General features: G+C 44.1%; 1 protein-coding gene across 1 annotated transcript in view; it reads right to left on the bottom strand.

The window, feature by feature from the left end:
- Fam91a1 (family with sequence similarity 91 member A1) overlaps window positions 1-9,230 on the bottom strand; it is a 60,684-nt gene extending 51,454 nt beyond the window's left edge. Inside the window, exons 1-4 of the mRNA XM_004661354.2 lie at window positions 9,107-9,230; window positions 4,159-4,243; window positions 2,653-2,804; window positions 585-642 (exon numbers count right to left, since the gene is read on the bottom strand). Of these exons, the coding sequence (XP_004661411.2) occupies window positions 585-642; window positions 2,653-2,804; window positions 4,159-4,243; window positions 9,107-9,178 (367 nt within the window). The 5' untranslated portion in view covers window positions 9,179-9,230. The remainder of the gene's footprint in view (window positions 1-584; window positions 643-2,652; window positions 2,805-4,158; window positions 4,244-9,106) is intronic.
- Between the last annotated feature and the right edge of the window lie 9,363 nt (window positions 9,231-18,593).

The following is an 18,593-nucleotide window of genomic DNA, read 5'->3' as shown; positions in this document are numbered from 1 at the left end:
TTCTCTCTCTTGCTTTCTTTCTCTTCCTTTTTCTTTCTTGCCAAATAAATAAATGAATAAAGAAGAAAAAGAATTCCCCATACAGTTATCAATGAAAAGAAAACCCTGGGAGAGATGAATTCAAGTTGATTCTTGATTCATGCTAATGCTAATGAGACCAGGCTTACGAAGCAGAGATCCTCCCAGGTTTGAGAAGTAAAAATCCACTTCTCAGCAGAAGCTTCTTCCACACAGAGCCATGGCACATTTTAAACACATGCTTCAGTGAACTAAGCACAGTAAAACACCAGCCAATATGTGCACAAGAAGTACTGTGCCCAAGTTTTCTTTCCTCAAGTGGTATAAACACTTATCAGTAAGAACCTCACTCCCTATAAAGATGTAGGTTAGTCCTATTTTTTATCACTTCAAAATATCCTTTTCTTTAACATTTAGAGTGGATCTTACATTTAATTTATAATACGTGATAAAATTCACATTAATGTTGCTCATTTGCACATATTTCAGGTTACATATACATTACAATGCTGACACAAAACATGCATGCTCAAAGATACAATCTAAACAGTGCAACTAATACTTACAGTCAGCAGCAGTAAAATTGGGCAATGAATCATAACTTTTCTCACTGTTCATAATATCCTTTTAAAAAGAAAAAACAAATGAAAATTTCTTTAGATAAAAACATGCAGCAATTCAATACTGGCATCAAACAGAGTAATAAACAGTACTGGAATTACTGGAAGCAGTGTAATCACAGTGGACACCCTAAAATATGAAAGCATGCATACATGTGGAACTCACAACTGCATGGCCAAGATACTTTAGTTTTTAGGGGCTGAGAATATGTGTGTGTGTGTGTGTGTGTGTGTGTGTGTGTGTGTGTGTGCGTGCGTGCGTGCGCGCGCGCGCACATGCACGCATGCACGCAAGCACATATGCGTGAGTGCACTTGCAGAGGTCGAAAGACAACGCCAGGCGTCAGCCCTTGCTTGAGGCTGTGTCTCTGTTGTTCACCACTGAGAACACGGGCTGGATGACCCATGAGCTCTGGTGTCTCTCCCATTTCTGCCCCCTTCTCAGCCTCTACATGCTGGTACTACAGACACTGGCACTGTAGCATCTGGCTTTGGACTGGGGGGTCTGCACTTGGGTTCTCATTCTTGTGCAGTAAGTGCTTATCCAGCAAGTCATCTCCTCAGCCCCTGTGAACCCAATCCAAAGAAAGGCCTCTTAAAACATTCTGTATGAGTCCCAGACAGTTGCTTTATAACCTGTTCCCTGTGGGAGCTATGAGGGAATGCCTCTCGTGGAGCTCAGGGTTCTAGATTTTCCATGCTCTATAACCAATCCCAATATCCTCCCATAGAGTGGGGCTCCATCAACATGTATCCAAAATATGCACTACCAACAAAGTGTAGTTACTGAGTAGTTTTTGCTCCTGTAAGTCCCAATTAATAGCAGAGTTAAACTTAGTACCCAGCTTTTTCCAACCCCAATCGGTTTCTCCAGAAACAACCATCTGTTTACAGCAGGGTAAGACCCACCATCAACCCAGACATATACCCAAGAGTACAAACAAAACACACAGAGCAGTGAGCACGTGTATATAACTGAAATGAAAGCTTAAGTGGACAAAAACTCTATCTCTTCTGTCTTCCGAGCCTTGTCGACCATTCCAGAAAAAGAACCAAAACTAGGAAGCACTTTCTGACTGGCTGCCACCTCCATGGCGCCACCCTGCCTCTTCATCATGCTAGTCTTACGACACGGAGCTGTAGAAGTGCCCCTGGAGGAGTGCCACGGAGCTGAACCACAGGCGCTGGCAGTCAAGGGCACTGGCCACAGCCTCCCCGCAGCCCCGCGCTCCAGCTCCTCTCGGCCAGTGTCCTGGGAGCCCGACAGCAGCTCTCTGACACACCTCTCCCCTGCATCTTCACAGAAAGCTCAGGAGATAGATAGCACTCCTCAACTCAAGCCAAGTACAAACTGGTTTTGGAAAAAAGCTAAAATTAAAAATTAATGATTACAGAGCTTAACATATTTCCTTTTGGACATATGTACCATATAATGTTGGATCTATCATGATGTACTCTTTTATAGTTAATGAACAGTTAAATAGATTGAGTTTCTCTGAGTTCAATTCTATAACCCATTGTCTTATCTTTTCTCTCTCTGTCTTTTTTGGTTTTTCAAGGTAGGGTCTCACTCTAGCCCAGGCTGACCTGGAACTCACTCTGTAGCCCCAGGCTGGCCTTGTACTCATGGTGATCCTCCTACCTCAGCCTCCTGAGTGCTGGGATAAAGGCCTGCACCAATGTGCCTGGCTCACTTGCAACCTTAATAGAAAAAGCGTAAATTTTACACAGGCAACTCATATAAATGACTGATTATAGTATAAGAGTAGAAAAGGTCAATAATACCTTCAAAATCACAGAATAGAAAAAGATACCTTTCCAACATGAACACAATAATAACAATTATGTGTAAAAGTGTGGCTCAAAGGCTCAAGAAGTTAACTTGTAATCAGCCATTCCTTTCGCACTATAATTTCAGAAATTACAGCTAAGAGCTAAAATGGTAGTTACCATCAACAAGTGTCCCTGGCCCATACGGCCGCACTGTTCGTGGTTCCTTCACACTGGAACTCACCTCCATGATCCCGGCGTAGTAGGAAAACGGTGTGATTCTCAGCCCCTTCACCATGATATCGGACAGGTGGTAAGGGTACAGCATGAGGTGCTCTCTACTGTACTTCAGGAGTTCTTCATAGTACTTACGTTCATCTTTCTTGACATGTTTAACTGCAAGATACAGGGAAATTCTCCAGATTTTGGGGGTTCTTATTAACTACATATTCACTGTAAAAGTATTGTGAAACACTTCACAAACTACTATTATTTTATTTTAACACAATATGTAAGTTAAACAAGAAATAAAATATCTTAAACTGGAACAAAACAATTACATCCCCCCTCCCATAAAATGGACCTTACTACAGTAACTAAAATGTATCACAGGGCACATAATGTAGAGAAATCAGTCTTGCCAGATCAGAACACAAGCATTAAACCACCAAACAGGCTTTAAGTCACAAACCTTTTACCACATCACTTTACAAGGTAGCCAGACTACATGCTTGATTTCAATGAAGGGTGTTTTTATAAATCATTTGCTGTTTTAATTTTTTTCTGGCACTCGAGATTGAGCCCAGAGCCTGGCACCTGCTTGCCAAACACTCAATCACTTAGCTATATCCTGAGTCCTTTCTTTTCAGTGTCTATGTTGCCTACACTGGCCTTGAACTCATTCTACAGGACAGGTAGGCCTTGAATTCACAATCTTCCTTCCTCAGGTTCCCAAATAGCTGGGATTATAGGCTGGTGTCACCAGCTCCATCTTCTGTTTCATTATTCCTCTGACTTCAATGGAAAATGACTTGCATGAAAAAACTTTCTAAAATGAGACACTTAAAATTAGAGTAACACATACTGGAGGAACAAAATAACTAAAACAATCTGACAAAAAAAAAAAAGGGTTTTTTTTTTTTTTTTGGTAATTTCGAGGTAGGGTCTCACTCTAGCCCAGGCTGACCTGGAACTCACTCTGTAGTCTCAGGGTGGCCTCGAACTCATGGTGATCCTCCTACTTCTGCCTTCCAAGTGCTGGAACTAAAGGCATGCACCATCATGCCCAGCTAAAATAAGTATTTTTAAATGGAGTAAAAAAAAAAAAAAATCACAGAACTAAGTATATTCAATATTTGTTCCATTTATTATACAGTGCTTTAGTAAAGCTATGTTATTTAGAAAAAGTATGGTACATAAAACAAATCTCCAAGTGAGAAATGATTAAAACTGATGAACTTTTTCTTCCCTGGCATGTTTTCTCACCTCAGGTAAGATGGCACTGAATTAAGACTAATATGATACAGGAGCAAATGAATCTATAAAGGGTACTCTGAAAAGTAATTCTCATCAGAATTTGAAATTTTCACTTGCCAAGACAAGCTGTTATTAGCTGGAATGAAACAAAGTTTCCTAAAGTCTTTATGGAGTAATTTCAGATCTATGAAATATGTACTGAGAAGCCAGACAAGATCTATGAAAATGAAGAATCAGCAAGTCATTTTGCCCGTGTGAAGATGTCTCCACTTACCTAGGTTATTTCTGTAGCGTAACTGATTGCGGATGCTGTACAAGACAACCTGCTTTTCATATTCTCGCTGTGAATTTCCAAGACTCTAAAAGAAAGTTCATATAGCTATTAAACAGCTTCCAAAACAAACAGTATTTTTCCCCCATAAACTTTTGTTTTTGTTTTTTGAGGTAAGAGAATCGTTCAAGGCCACCCTGAGACTACAGAGTGAATTCCAGGTCAGCCTGGGCTAGAGCGAGACCCTACCTCAAAAAACCAGAAAATAAAAAAAATAAATAAATAAAATAAATTCAAGAATGGCAACTAAGGACAGACAAGCCCTTGACCATCAGTCACTTTGAACTAAGCTATGATTGCTAGATTAAGACTGTTACATAATGTTCACTTCAAATGGATGCAAGATTGCTTCTTTAAAATGCCATTTCCTCATGGCTTCATTAGGAAACATTTAGGCAACTTCAGTGTTATGATATACAGATGCTCATTAGTATCCACGCAGCACTGGTGCCACCACCCTAAGGATAACCAAATCCTGGCATGCACGAGTCCCTTACATAAACGGACATAGTATTTGCATATAAACCACACGCATCCTATATCCTCTGTATGCCTCAAATCATCTCTAGATTACTTGTAACACATAACAAGTGCTACAGAAATCGTTGTTGCCCTAGGGAACAACAGTAAGAAAATCTGTGCACGTCCAGTACAAGCCAACACTTCTGCGAGATTTTCAGTCAGGGGTTAACTGAACCAACAATGCATATGCCACAGAGGGCAAACTGTTCTATCTAAACTATTCTTACTAGTACTTTCTAGCTGTACACTAAACTTTTTTGTGTTCAAAGTTGGAATGCTATAAAAGCAAAGAGTAAATCTGCTTAGAGTCAATACGAGGGCTGGAAAGATGGCTTAGTGGTTAAGCGCTTGCCTGTGAAGCCTAAGGACCCCGGTTCGAGGATCAATTCCCCAGGACCCACGTTAGCCAGATGCACAAGGGAGTGCACGCATCTGGAATTCGTCTGCAGTGGCTGGAAGCCCTGGCATGCCCATTCTCTCTCTCTCTACCTCTTTCTCTGTCTGTCGCTCTCAAACAAATAAATAAAAATAAACCAAAAAAAAAAAAGTTAGAGTCAACACGATATTCATGTGTGACCGTCAAGTTAATACTGTATCTGACCACACTCTCCCTTCTAATTACTAGATATGGTCTTTCCAACACTATATAAAGTGAAACTGGACATCTTTGATTTCAGAACGATCAAAGGATTCAGTTTGCTGCACTTCTTACAGGTTTTTTAAGAGGCAAAGCTACACCTATCTTTCAGTTATGGCAACCACAGGAAATGTGTATCAAAGGAAGTTGGCCCGTAGCTGGAAGCACTGGTGGGACACGGTGGGAGAAAAGCAAGTACCTGATGCATTAGACTAGTTTATCGTGGGTTGAGGAAACTCATCAACTCCTGTCAAAATGGATGGGCTTACACTAGTGCAGCTGAAGTTTCAGTAGACTTCGTGATGCAGAAAATACTCAACCGCCGTCGACGTAGCACTAAAGCCAGGGTCAGCACTGACTTTCGGGGAACCAGAAGGGGTGGCTGTCTGCCAGCCTTTTGGAGGTTTCCTGACCTTGGCTGCCAAACACAGCTTTCCCAGAAAATACGAAACACACACATGCATACTCACACAAGCACTCAATTTTACTAACATCATAGCAAATCCCAAACTTGAAGTTTTGTTCTTCTGTTTCAAATAAATTTTGAGCCAAGCATGGTAGCTCACCCCTAAAACTCAGTACTCGGGAGACTGAAGCAGAGTAGCCCCGTGAGTTCACATCAGCCTAGCTAGCATGAGACCCTGCCTCAAAAATAAAAAACAATTACTCTTTTAATTTACCTAACTTAGCAAGAATTTATTCCTTTTCAAACGTTACTCCTAGTATGTCCAGAGTAAAAAGTCTAAATCACAAAACATAAGGACCCACCATTTGTAAGCCTCCCTGGACACTACATCTATTCAACAGGCAAGCTTTAGCACTAGGCATTAAGCTCTGACTGGTCCTAATCAATTTCTAAGGTATGCATGCACATTCTTGAAAATCACAGTAGAAGTTCACTTTATTCTTCCCTAGACAGATTTGTAAAATAAAATGCCTCCGTGGCTTCCTGGCTCCTCTCCCTCCCCAAACCGCTCACCGTTTTAAAACATTCTGGCCACTACGGATGTGCTACCAGGAGCAGGGAAAGTCATTTTACTTGGGACAATGTGGCCCTCCCAAATCCTGACAAGATCTGACAAATGAAGCTGGGCTGCATGTAAAAGGCCTGTAGCAGAGGAAAGGGTGGTATGGGAGTAAGGCACGAGCTACGGGCCCTCCTCACTGCAGCAGACTGTCCAAACACAGACTCCAAGGTTCCAGCTCTTACAGGGCCGATGTGTGCATCCCACAGTGAATAACACCTCCTCCCCCACAAAACCCACATTTTAAAAAATAATCCTTTGATTCTACACAGCCTCATCAATAAGATCTCCCTTTAAATAAAAGGACCACAAATTGTTTTGAACAATGAATGCAAGGTATTAGTAAATTAAAGGAAATATCTCAAACAATGGTCCTAGTGACCATGTTTGGGGTTTTTGTTTTTTGCCCTTTGCTTGGGAGCAAATCAAAGGTCTTGTACATGCTCAGCTACCACTGAGCTACATCCCCAGGCCCCATCTACAATTCTTTAATGTACTCACAGTATGGTATGACCCATATCACACAAAAACAATTCATCTCAACCATATAAAAAGAACATCTTCTGAAAGCCTGGGTCTCCTTGCCCAGGTTTCTGAACTAGGAATGAGTCATTTCTAAATTAAGCCCATCAAAACTTCCTGGAAATCATATCAAAGTATTTATGTCAAAATACAAACTCTTTCCATACAAAGAATATTCTCTGCATTTAAAGTAACTGAGTTTTAGCTGCCTAGGGGGGGAAAAAAATCTCAAGCTGATGCCATTATTACAGCCAACAAACATCTACTAAAAGTCAGCTATGCATAGGGGCTCACGGTAAATACAACAAGTAATGCAACCAGAAACTATGCATGGAGGTCTGCTGAGTGCTGTGAGGGGAAATGCTGCACACTGGTAGAGTAACTAGGTGTGCCATGGAGGCGAAGAGTCCTGTGAGGGGTTGAGTGGTCAGTGAGATGACAGCATATCCATGCACAACTACTCTGGAGTTAGGCTGTCAGGAACCGCCCAAGAGAAGTGACTATCTGAGAGTCACAAATAAGCTACGATATAAAGCAGACATTTAGAGGAACCTCACCACAGTGCAGGGCAGAGTGATGGGAGGATCCATTTCTGAGAACAAGAGACCGGGCAGAAAGCTGGTGTGACCTGAGATGGAGCTTGACCTCAGGAAAGAGTTTGTAAGGCTAGAGACGGCCTACGGAAGCAAACGGCCACCCTTTCCTAAATGAAAGTAACTAGCTATAAATGAAACTAGAAAAAAAAAAAAAAGCTCAATTTCACATTTGGATGTAAGTTTAACAGTGTCCAATGTTTAACTTCAGTAATCACAACCAAGTTATAGGGAGAATTTGTTCCAATTAGTATTGGAAAACCAATTGTTATTAAATTAGCATTAAAATCAATTATTCATGATGGGGAAAATCTCTCACTACACTACACAGATTTTTTGATGAAGAACAGAGGAAAAAAATGGAAATGAAGCCAAACAGGACTGATAGCTCTTCCAGTTGTCTGAAAAACAAACCTGCCCACCAAAGCTCAACAAAAGAAACTTACTCCCTTCAGGCTTAGGTCTTTGTTTCTCAAGTTTCAGGTAAAGCCCACCTTGACATCCAAGAATCCTAAGTCCTGAAACAGAACTTTCCACTCTCTTGTGTTTTGTCTTAAAGAAAAAGGATGTTCTTTGTCAAGCGAGGCCTGCCAGACCTTTATTTATTTCCTAGATCCAGGGGTAGAACTCCAAGTAAACCACATTATTACCACCATTCCAAGCTTTCCCAAAACACTATCCATTGCCAAGCACCAAGGGAAAACAGAATTGCAACTTCAACCAAGTAAAATGGGAAGAACTGCGAGCCACACAGTAACCAATGAGAGTGCCTCACGTGTAGCAGGTAGATTTTGATCCACTCACCATAGTTCGTACATGCATTAGTTACTGGCTGTCTTTTTGGCTAAACTATATAAGCTCCACCAGGGAAGGCCCTTCAGCTGGTTAACTGCGGCAATGCCTGAACCCAGAACAAGCCAGGGGATCTATTAGGTGCTCAATCAACATCTGTTTAACAACTGAGTAAAACTGCCTGTCAACTTGAACATTAACTTTCAAAGATCCGAGATCACTCTCTTGTTGCCACATCGCTAGTAACTCATCCTGTCTAGAGAATAAAGTCCATCACCAGAAAGCACGGGGGTGGGGAGGGGGGGCAAAAAAAAACCCTTCAAAATCAAGCCCTGCTTTTCCTGCCTCACCTGCCAGCCACCCCACACATTCACCAAACTCCACCTGCACATGCTCTCAACACACATCCAACTCCAAGCTCTGGGGATGGTCTCTTGGCTCTCTACTCTGCACACTTGCTCTTCACTGGTCCATATTGTGGAAAATCACGTTTTCTCTCCCTGGGGTGGGTAAAGCAAAAAATCTTTATTTTCTTATCTTACTCTTTTTTTTTTTTTTTTGGTTCTGCAAGGTGCAATTTACATCCTTTCCGAACCGAGCAATTTCAGGTCGCACACACGCGACATGGGAGGTGCGTCGTGAGCTGCTGACACTTGAACTGCGCCCGCGACCGCGCAGCGCCGCCGCCTCGCCGGCGCGGGAAGAGGCAGCCGGGGGCCCCGCGCGGGGCGACGGGCTCGGGTGACAGGGGCGCGGGGGCCCGAAGCCGCCCGAGGCCCGGCCCCAGGGCGCAGCCGTACCTGCCTCACGTTGGCCGGCAACTTGCTCCACGGGTAGTTCTGCCGGATGTGGAATTCCACGTCTATGTTCATGATGCCCGAGCCCAGGCGGGCGCCGCCGCCGCCGCCGCCCGAGCCCCGGTCCGTCCCCGACCACCACCCACCGCGTCCCCCGGCCGGTCACGGGCGCCCGCGGGAGGCCCCGAGCCTCACGCCGACGCAGGCTCGCGCGGCCCCATGGCCAGGCCTCCCGACAGCTCAGCGCGGCCCGGGCCACGGGGCACAGCGGCCACGGCCACCCGTGACTGGGGCGTCTCGCTCGTTCGCTCGCTCCCAAGTTTGCTTCCTAGTTTCAGCAAGCCGGAAATGGCTCGGCGCAGGCGTCACTTCCGCCCGCTGGGGCCAGCGCGCGCGGCCGCGTGCACGCGCTCGGGGGCGGGGCAGGGCGCGGGGCGGGGCTATGGCCAGGCAAGCTCCGCCCCCTTGCACGGGAGGGCGGGGCAGCAGAGCGTGAGGCTGGTAGGCTGTCAGTCTGGCTGGCTGGCTGTCTCAGAGCCTTCTCCCGGTTGGGTAGGACCTTCTCTCCAAGCAGTGGCTGCATTTTGTGGAAAGAGAATGTTGGAGGTCCTTCCTGATTCTTTTTTTTTAAATTATTTTTATTTTTATTTATTTATTTGAGAAAGAGAAAGAGGTAGATAGAGAGAGAGAGAATGGGCACGCCAGGGCCTCTAGGCCATGCAAACTGCCACTTTGTGCCTCTGGTTTACTTGGGTCCTGGGGAATCGAACCTGGGTCCTTTGGCTTTGCAGGCAAGCACCCTAACCACTAAGCCATCCCTCCAGCCCCAAATTCTTAAAATGTAAAGATTTCTGGGAGCAGCAATTTTTAACTAGCTCCCTTCACTTTTTTGAGGGGCACGACTGCCCAGCATTAGTATCTTCTTTACAGCTCTGGTAGGAAAGCTTATGGGAATAGCTTCTTCCAGAATTTGACTGCCTTAGCAATCTCATTTCCCTGCTTCTAGCAGCAACGGGAGACAGATTCAATGGGTTTGCAACTATAATTCCAGTTTTAAACAATGCTTCATTTATAGATTCCAGATCTATACTCAGAACGTTTTTGGCAAGATGTCTAGCCCACATGTCAACAGCTGGCAAGCCTGAGGCATAGCAGAAACTCCATTATATCTAGTTAGTAACCATTTGATTGCACACTACACTTGTATAGGTATATTGGTCTCAGGTTATCCTGCTGTTGTAGCTTTAAGGCCTGTTTCCAGACGTTCCTCAACACAGCTAAAATTAACTCCAACAACTGCACATTTCTTCAACAAATAATAATTGTTTGCCTATTATGATTCCCTAACTGTAATTGATTGTCATTTCTTGCCACTCTGAAAGTACTTCTCAAATATGTAAGCCTGAGTGGCCCACGACAGGTGATCAGCAGCCCGATTTAATAAAAATAATAATAATAATAATAAAGTGAGGCTTGGCAGGGCTACATGACTTGTTCACAGGACTCCCAGGTTGTAGCGACGGAGCCCAAGGTTGTCACCTCACTCTTGAATTCTCCATGTTCAGTTCTCCTGTTTTCAGTTAGGAATGTTCACACAAAGTCAGTGAGATAAGTACTCCTGAAAACAAGTTATGATTCTAAATGTGGACAAGTCCCTATTTTTCCAAGTCTAACTTTGGTGCAATGTAAGTACTGATGAAAATTAGGCGAGTTAACTTTAAAAATCCCTGTAAACCATTATTTAGTTTCTGATAGCAGTCAAGCAACTGTGTACTGGTTAAACACTTCCTTTTGTTTTTAATTTTTCAACTAATATGGGATCGAACCAGGATACATCAGGATATTAACAGGCCAGCAGGAGCTAAGGGAGGTGAACCGAGACCTGCTAAATGTACAAGGCACAGACATTTGAAAATTTCAGACATTTGGAGGAGGAAATGGCAATGAGTCAAAGCCATGTGGACAAGAAAAGAACAAATAGAAATTCCTTCAGAGTAGGGCCTGGTGGCAGTTGGGTACTAAAAATACAGGGTGCCAACGAAAGGGCTGAGCTGTTCCCCTCCCCCTCAGGGTGGCCAGGGGAGACTGAAACAAATTTAACCCACAGGCGCCAGTGCCCTCTTTATGGGAAGTTCAGATGTAGGACAGCGCCTCAGAAAGCAGAAAGGTAAAAGCTCCTTGGACCCCACCCCCACCCCACCCGCAACCCGCTCGCCAGCATGTATGACATTGCAGTACCATTTTGGCAAACAATAATATCCATTCCTTTAGGTTCCTGGTTTAGGCCTCCACAAACCTTTACCTTTCACTTTCCATAGAGGTCAGAAGCTGCCATCCAAATGAACCTTCTGAGAAAACAGTGGGTTCAGGAACAAATGCACAACATGCCTTCTTATCTGGCTGTAGCAGTTGGATTGAGGAAAATCATCCAGCTATGGAGTAGTGAGTCTGCCCTGTGGGGTGGGGAGAGGTTCTCATATAGCTCAGGCTGGTCACTAACTCATCATGTAGCTGATGATGGACTTGAACTCCTGATTCTCCTACATTCACCCAAGTGCTGGGTGTCTAGGCATGTGTCACCACACCTAGCTGGGAAATCTACTCTTCAGTAAAAACGTGAAGCAGCTTCATTCACAAAATTTCAACTTAAAAGATACGAAGCAGCCTTAAACTGGGGTGCTATGTCATAACCCCACTCAGACCCCATTGACAGTCTCCATGGCAGGAAGAATAGTGACTCCTAAAGATGCTCATGTCAAACTTGGGAGTGCTGCCTTTGTGGCAATGTGATTAAATTAGGGATCTTGAGATGGGGCGATGATTTAAGATAATCCAAATGGATTCAGTGTAATCACGGGGTCCTTACAGAGGGAAGACAGAGGGTCAAAGTTACGGAAGGGATGATGGAAGTGAAACCAGAGTCATTCGGGACCACAAGCCAAGATCTGTGAAGAGCTTCTAGGAGCTGGAAAGAAAAAAAAAAAATCTCCCCTAAAGCCTCCAAGAAAGGTTCAACCATTCTAAGGTATTTGAGCTTCTGATCTTTTGTAGCATATGGGAATAAATGTGAGCTGTTTAAGTCACTAAAATAAGAAATATAAACTATTTCAATAAACAACTAATGCATCAAATTTGATAATTACACTTCTTATGATCCAAATTCAAATACCCTTAGGAGAAATAATCTGTTTGGGGGCCTTAATATTTAGAGTATAGATAAGTTATCACATCTTTTGTAGGGAGCGAATGCCTGGTGTGGTGGCACACACTTTTAATCCCAGCACCAAGAAGGCAGATATAGGAGAATCATGACGAGTTAGAGACCAGTCAGAGACTACGTAGTGAATTCCAGGTCAGGCTGGGTTAGAGTGAGACCCTACCTCAAAAAAGAAACAAACAGGGCTGGAGAGATGGCTTAGCGGTTAAGCGATTGCCTGTGAAGCCTAAGGACCCCCATTCAAGGCTCCATTTCCCAGGACCTACGTTAGCCAGATGCACAAGGGGCACATGCAACTGGAGTTCATTTGCAGCGGCTGGAGACCCTGGGGTGCCCATTCTCTCTCTCTCTCTCTCTCTCTCTCTCCATCTACCTTTCTCCCTCTGTCTGTGGCTATCAAGTAAGTAAGTAAAAATAAAAAAAAATATTTTTTAAAAAAAAAGAAATGAACAAAAAAGGAGTTTAGGGATTGAATGAGGTCAGAAAATAGTTTCTAGAAGGAAGAAAAACGGGGAAATCATTAAGCATTTTGTATTTCACAGTGCTTCTGGTCTTGAGCGTGGCCATGGGTTTCCATTCCCGATGGCTTTGCTCTGCTCCATGGTCTAGTTCATGTCTCCAGACATGAGCTTGCTTGGTCCCTCCTCACACTTTGGTCTCTGCTTGTCCCTCTACCTTGGATGCCTTTCCCCAGAGCTTTGTACATCAGACTCCATGTCACTTAGGGTGGCCTTCTCCAATTACCCTGCCCAGCTTCTCCCTTTCCTCTTTCTAACACGCTGCCTTGCCTTAGGTCCTTCATTACAATGACTCACTAGCTCACATTATCCCATTTGATGCCATGTGTGATATCTGTCGCTCCCTGACAGGAAGGACTTTGTCTCTTTCGTCAGTTTATCACCAGAACCTTGAAGTGTGGATTACACATGACTAAGTGCTTACCGCTGAATGTATTGAATGAAGGGACCAGTTGTGTTAGCGCTGAGCTCACAAATGTCATGTTCTCAGTTAAGCCTTACTGTAACCTATTTCCAGTCCTCTGCCACCAACCCACTGCGTTATTTTTCCCCATAAAATGGAGCTGCCACCGATCACCATCTCATATAGTTAATAAACGACCTCATTTTAAAACTGTCCATCAGATTGGCACTGTCCCAAAGGGAGGGACTGTTGCCTGTTTGGGTTTCAAGTTTCCATTGGCTCATGGTAGCCACTCAATAAATATTTAACGGATGCACAAATGTAATGCTATGAGCAGAATTCCTAGTCAAATCTAGACCGAGGGATTCTCTTGAAAACTTGGAAAGTCCTACAGCATTGCCCCCGCGCCCCTTTCCCACCAGCCAATGGAGCTGAAGAGAGGCTATCTGACTGAGACAGGACATGGGCTTTTCCATGGACCAGAGTAGTGCAGCCCAACACACACATACCTCCCTACTTGTTCCAGCTGTGGAGGTTACTTTCTGTGAAAATCAACACCCTGGTGGCCTGGAGAAGTACTTCTCTACCCTTGTCTATGTAAAGAACAGCAAATGTCAGCTAGCCAGGGAGTCCTAGTCATTTCTACACCCTCAGGCAATACAAACGCATTTGTAACTCCCTAAGTATGTCCCACTGCTTACACCTTTTTTTTTTAAATATTTTTTTTGTTCATTTTTTATTTATTTATTTGAGAGCGACAGACACAGGGAGAAAGACAGATAGAGGGAGAGAGAGAGAATGGGCGCGCCAGGGCTTCCAGCCTCTGCAAATGAACTCCAGACGCGTGCGCCCCCTTGTGCATCTGGCTAACGTGGGACCTGGGGAACCGAGCCTCGAACCGGGGTCCTTAGGCTTCACAGGCAAGCGCTTAACCGCTAAGCCATCTCTCCAGCCCTGCTTACACCTTTCTATGAGGTTTTCCACGTAGAACCCATCTCTGCAATATGTAACCCCATTTCTGTATCTGTAAAGCTGCATCCTGGCACTGAATGTAATTTGGAAGAATCCAGTTGTGACGGTGAGGAGGAGGAGAGAAGCAACATGACACCAACCTATTTTCCTTTACATTTAAGGAGTTTTGGGTAATAGCAGAGGGTGGTGGCTCATGCCTATAGCCATAGCCACTGGAGGCTGAGGCAGAAGTATTGCTGAAAGTTTTAGGCCAGCCTGGGCTATATTGTGAACTTGAGAGCAGTACAGATTAAGATCTTATCTCAAGAAAGAAAAGAAAGAGAGAAAGAGAAAGAAAGAAAGAAAGGAAGGAAGGAAGGAAGGAAGGAAGGAAGGAAGGAAGGAAGGAAGGAAGGAAGGGTTTCTGGGATTTTATTTATTATTGTTTAAATATTTTTTATATATTTATTTACTTACTTACTTATTGGAAAGAGAGAGAAAATGGGCATGCTAGGGCCTCCAGTCATTGCAAATGAACTCCAGATGTATGCACCACCTCATACATCTGGCTTACGTGGGTACTGGGGAATTGAACCTGGGTCCTTAGGCTTTGCAGGCAAGTGCCTTAATTGCTAAGTCATCTCTCCTGTTTTATTAATTTTATTAATTTATTTGAGAGATCTCTTCTCGGCCCTTTGGCTATGATCAAATGTATTTATTAGGGAGAGAGAATGAGAATGAGCTTTCCAGGACCTCTTGCCACTGCAAAGAAATGACAGAAGCCACTTGGTGTATCTGGCTTTAGTGGGTACTGGGAAATCAAGCCCCAGGCCATCAGGCTTTGCGAGAAAGCACCTTTAGCTGCTGAGACATCTCCCCAAGCCCCTCTGGGATTTTCTTTTGCAAATGATGGCAAATAAGGAGAAACCACAGCCTGTTTTAGAGAGAGGGGGGCCGTAGTGTTAGGTTTCAAGAAAGGTGCCCCCCCAGCAACACTGTCGGGAACAGGGCTGGGATTCTAGAACCCCTGCCTGCTGTTACAGAAATCAACTAAGGCCTAGCACTAGAGGAGTCATCTTCCCCACAGCCACCAGGGCCCAGGGACACTGCAGGAGAAAAGGCAGATTGCATATGAGCGTTGCTCTCGCCAGAGCCATAGAACCTTCCCTATGGAGAAGGCGGTAAACACTGCTAAGACTCAAAGCTTATTAAAACATGAAATAAGAGGCTGTCAAGAGCTCGACAGTAAAGGAGAGGGCTAGCATGCCCTCCGAGGCTCAGGAAACATTGCAGGAGAGGTAGCAAAAAGAACAGGTAGGTGGGCTTACTCCAGGGCACCGTCCCCCTGACATGAACTGAGTGGTGCATTCATGACCCCACAGTGGTCTGGATACCTCCACAAGACCTGCACTGGTCTGAGCCCACGAGCATCTTGACATAGAGGATGGAGGAGGCCAAAAGGAATGAGACCACAAACCAGAAGGACTTTCTTGAAAGATGAGTGCTCTCAATGGAATAGAGGCAGGGGAGAGGGAAGAAAAGAGGGTAACAGGACAGGAACATGACCAAATTATAGTATATTCATATAGTAAAGTTTTCAATAAAAATAAGAAAGAAACAGGAAGGGAGGAGGAAGGGAGAAAGGAGGAAAGAAGGGAAAGAGGGTGGGAGAGAGGGAAGAAAGGAGGGAGGGAGGCAGGAAGAAAAGAAAGAAAACAGACGAAGCCCTACAGCATGAAGACGGTGAGGAGGAATGTGACTTCCTCCAAGCCATCACCTGTGCATCTAGGGAGGAAGAAGACGAGACTTTCCAAGTTTCCTCTCTCTAAAGAATGTAACAGATGGTCCAGATAAGCAGGTCACATAGGCTCCGGTCACAAGTGTTCACCTTCCTCACATCACATCCCGTAAACCCCATGCAACGTCCTTCCCTCATAGGGCAAGAATCCCTCCCCTGTCCTGAAAAGCCTTAGACTACCCCGCTCCCTTTACTCAGGGTTTCAACACTCTTTCCTTTCATTTCAGATGCTGTCATTCTCTTGCCTGGTGTTAAATAAAATCTGGAGCCCAAGAAGCAGTTTATCTATGGGTCCTCGAATCACAAACCTGAACATTATGCATAAAGCCTTAAAAAAACTAATATTATAGGGCTGGAGGGATGGCTTAGCAGTTAAGGCGTTTGCCTGCAAAGGCAAGGGACCCAGGTTCGATTCCCCAGGACCCACGTAAGCCAGATGCACAAGGGGGTGCACATGTCTGGAGTTATTTGCAGTGGCTGGAGGCCCTGGAGCACCCGTTTTCTCCTTCTCTCTCTCCCTGTGTGTGTCTCTTTTCCTCTCTCACTCTCTCAAATAATTAAAATAATTTTAAAAAATTAATAATATAGATCTACTTATGAATATATAATTATATATATATGTTATATGTCTGCCATATATATGTTCTATATATAAACATACATATGTATATACATATATATATACATATACATATATATATATGTATATGTATGTTATATGTCTGCCATCTGGAGTCTGTGTTCCAAACATCTGTGGTCTGATGTGGAAATGAACATGCAAAGTATCAAGCCCCATTGCCTCCACGCAAAAGCTCAACAAGTGTAGTAGTAAAGATGGCCACCAGGGGCCGACCTCACACAACTTTCGTATATTTAAAACCTGCACATTTTCCTCACTTCTGACCATTGTCTCTTACCTAAGGCACTTTCTAATGAGCCTTAAAAATCCTTGGAACTCTAATCCACCTGCAGTGGAAAAGAGCACCATGTAACTGCTGACTCTTTCAAACTGGCTCGTGGGCTCTGTAGGGCAGTGAGCCAACTAAAGTTCATCCGGGCTGAAGGTCACCGTTCAGATCTCTGAGCAGCTCAGGTTGACAAAGCTGGATTTGCCTTCAGCTGAAAATATTTTGGCAATATGTCTGTTACCGAGTAAAATCGCATTGTGAACGAGTGGTGAAGTACTTTGTGATGGGGCTGGAAAGATGGCTGAGTGGTTAAAGGGAATCACTTGCAAAGCCACTCGCTTGCAAAGCCTGCTGGCCTTAGTTTAATTCCCAAGCCACCTCCATAAATCATATGCAAAAAGTGGCATTTGCACTGGCAAGCATGCACACTACTCACACACACATACATACACACGCAAATAAATAATCCACAAAAGGCATGGTGGTGCACACCTTTAATGCCAGCACTAGGGAGGCAGAGGTAGGAGGGTGGCCATGTGTTTGAGGTGAGGCAGGGACTACAGAGTAAGTACCAGGTCAGCCTGGGCTAGAGTGAGATCTTACCTTGAAAAACCAATGATAGTCATCAAAATAAAACAGTATTCGGGGGCTAGAGAAATGGCTTAGCAGTTAAGGCATTTATTTACCTGCAAAGCCTAAGGACTCTGGTTCAATTCCCCAGTACCCATGTAAGCCAGATGCACATGGTGGCACATGCATCTGGAGTTCATTTGCAGTGGCAAGAGGCCCTGGCATGCCCATTCTCTCTATCTGCCTCTTCCTGTCTCTCTCTCAAATATATATATATATATGTTGGTTTTTTAAAAAAAACAGTATTCGGTATGGGTACTCAATGTTTTTGCTTGGTTGGTTGGGTTGCTTTGGTTTTGGTTTATTGAGACATGATGTCATTCTATAAAGACCTTCATCACAATCAGGGGAGCAATGCCCAATAGTGTGTAATTAACTCTTTGACTCATTCCTTTCCCGATTATCTGAGTTTGTGCTATGCTTAAGCACGGGTCCATCTCAGGTCCTTTTCAGCTTATTTGGATATATTGTCATGGTGGCTTAGAACTTGGCTGAAGTAAAACAGTTTTTGTTTCCCTCTAGGTTATGTCACTCGGTTTACCCCTTGAGCAACACGTAACTCTTCAGTGCATCACAAGAAATACACATTTGTCTGCCAGTGTGAACTGTGGTCAGAGATTACGTTCTGGTATAGCAGGATGGGTTTGTGACCTCCACAAGTGAGACGTGAGTGAGAGATAGATACTTTCCTGGCTCTGGCTACAACCGATGGTGGGAAAATGCCAATGGAAGCATTCGTTCCATGCTTTACAGATATGTAGAGCTCTCTTTCTTCTAGATTTAGTTCATGACCACTCGTTTTAACAAATTACACCACCTTAGTACATAGCACTTTTTTCATTTTCCTTTCTTTTTTTTATAAATGAATTTATTGATTTACAAGCATACGGAGAAAAAAGACAGAGAGAACGGGCATGCCAGGGCCTCCAGCTGCTTTAAACAAACTCCAGATGCATGCATCACTTTGTGTGTCTGGCCTTACATGGGTACTGGGGAATTGAACTCAGGTTCTTTAGGCTTTGCAGGCAAGTACCTGAACCACTAAGCAATCTCTCCAGCCCCTCC

Source organism: Jaculus jaculus, chromosome 2 (genome assembly GCF_020740685.1).
Source record: "Jaculus jaculus isolate mJacJac1 chromosome 2, mJacJac1.mat.Y.cur, whole genome shotgun sequence".
NCBI classification, from domain to species: Eukaryota; Metazoa; Chordata; class Mammalia; order Rodentia; family Dipodidae; genus Jaculus; species Jaculus jaculus.
Note: the sequence above shows the minus strand (reverse complement) of the source record. Positions and strands in the feature narration are given on the sequence as shown.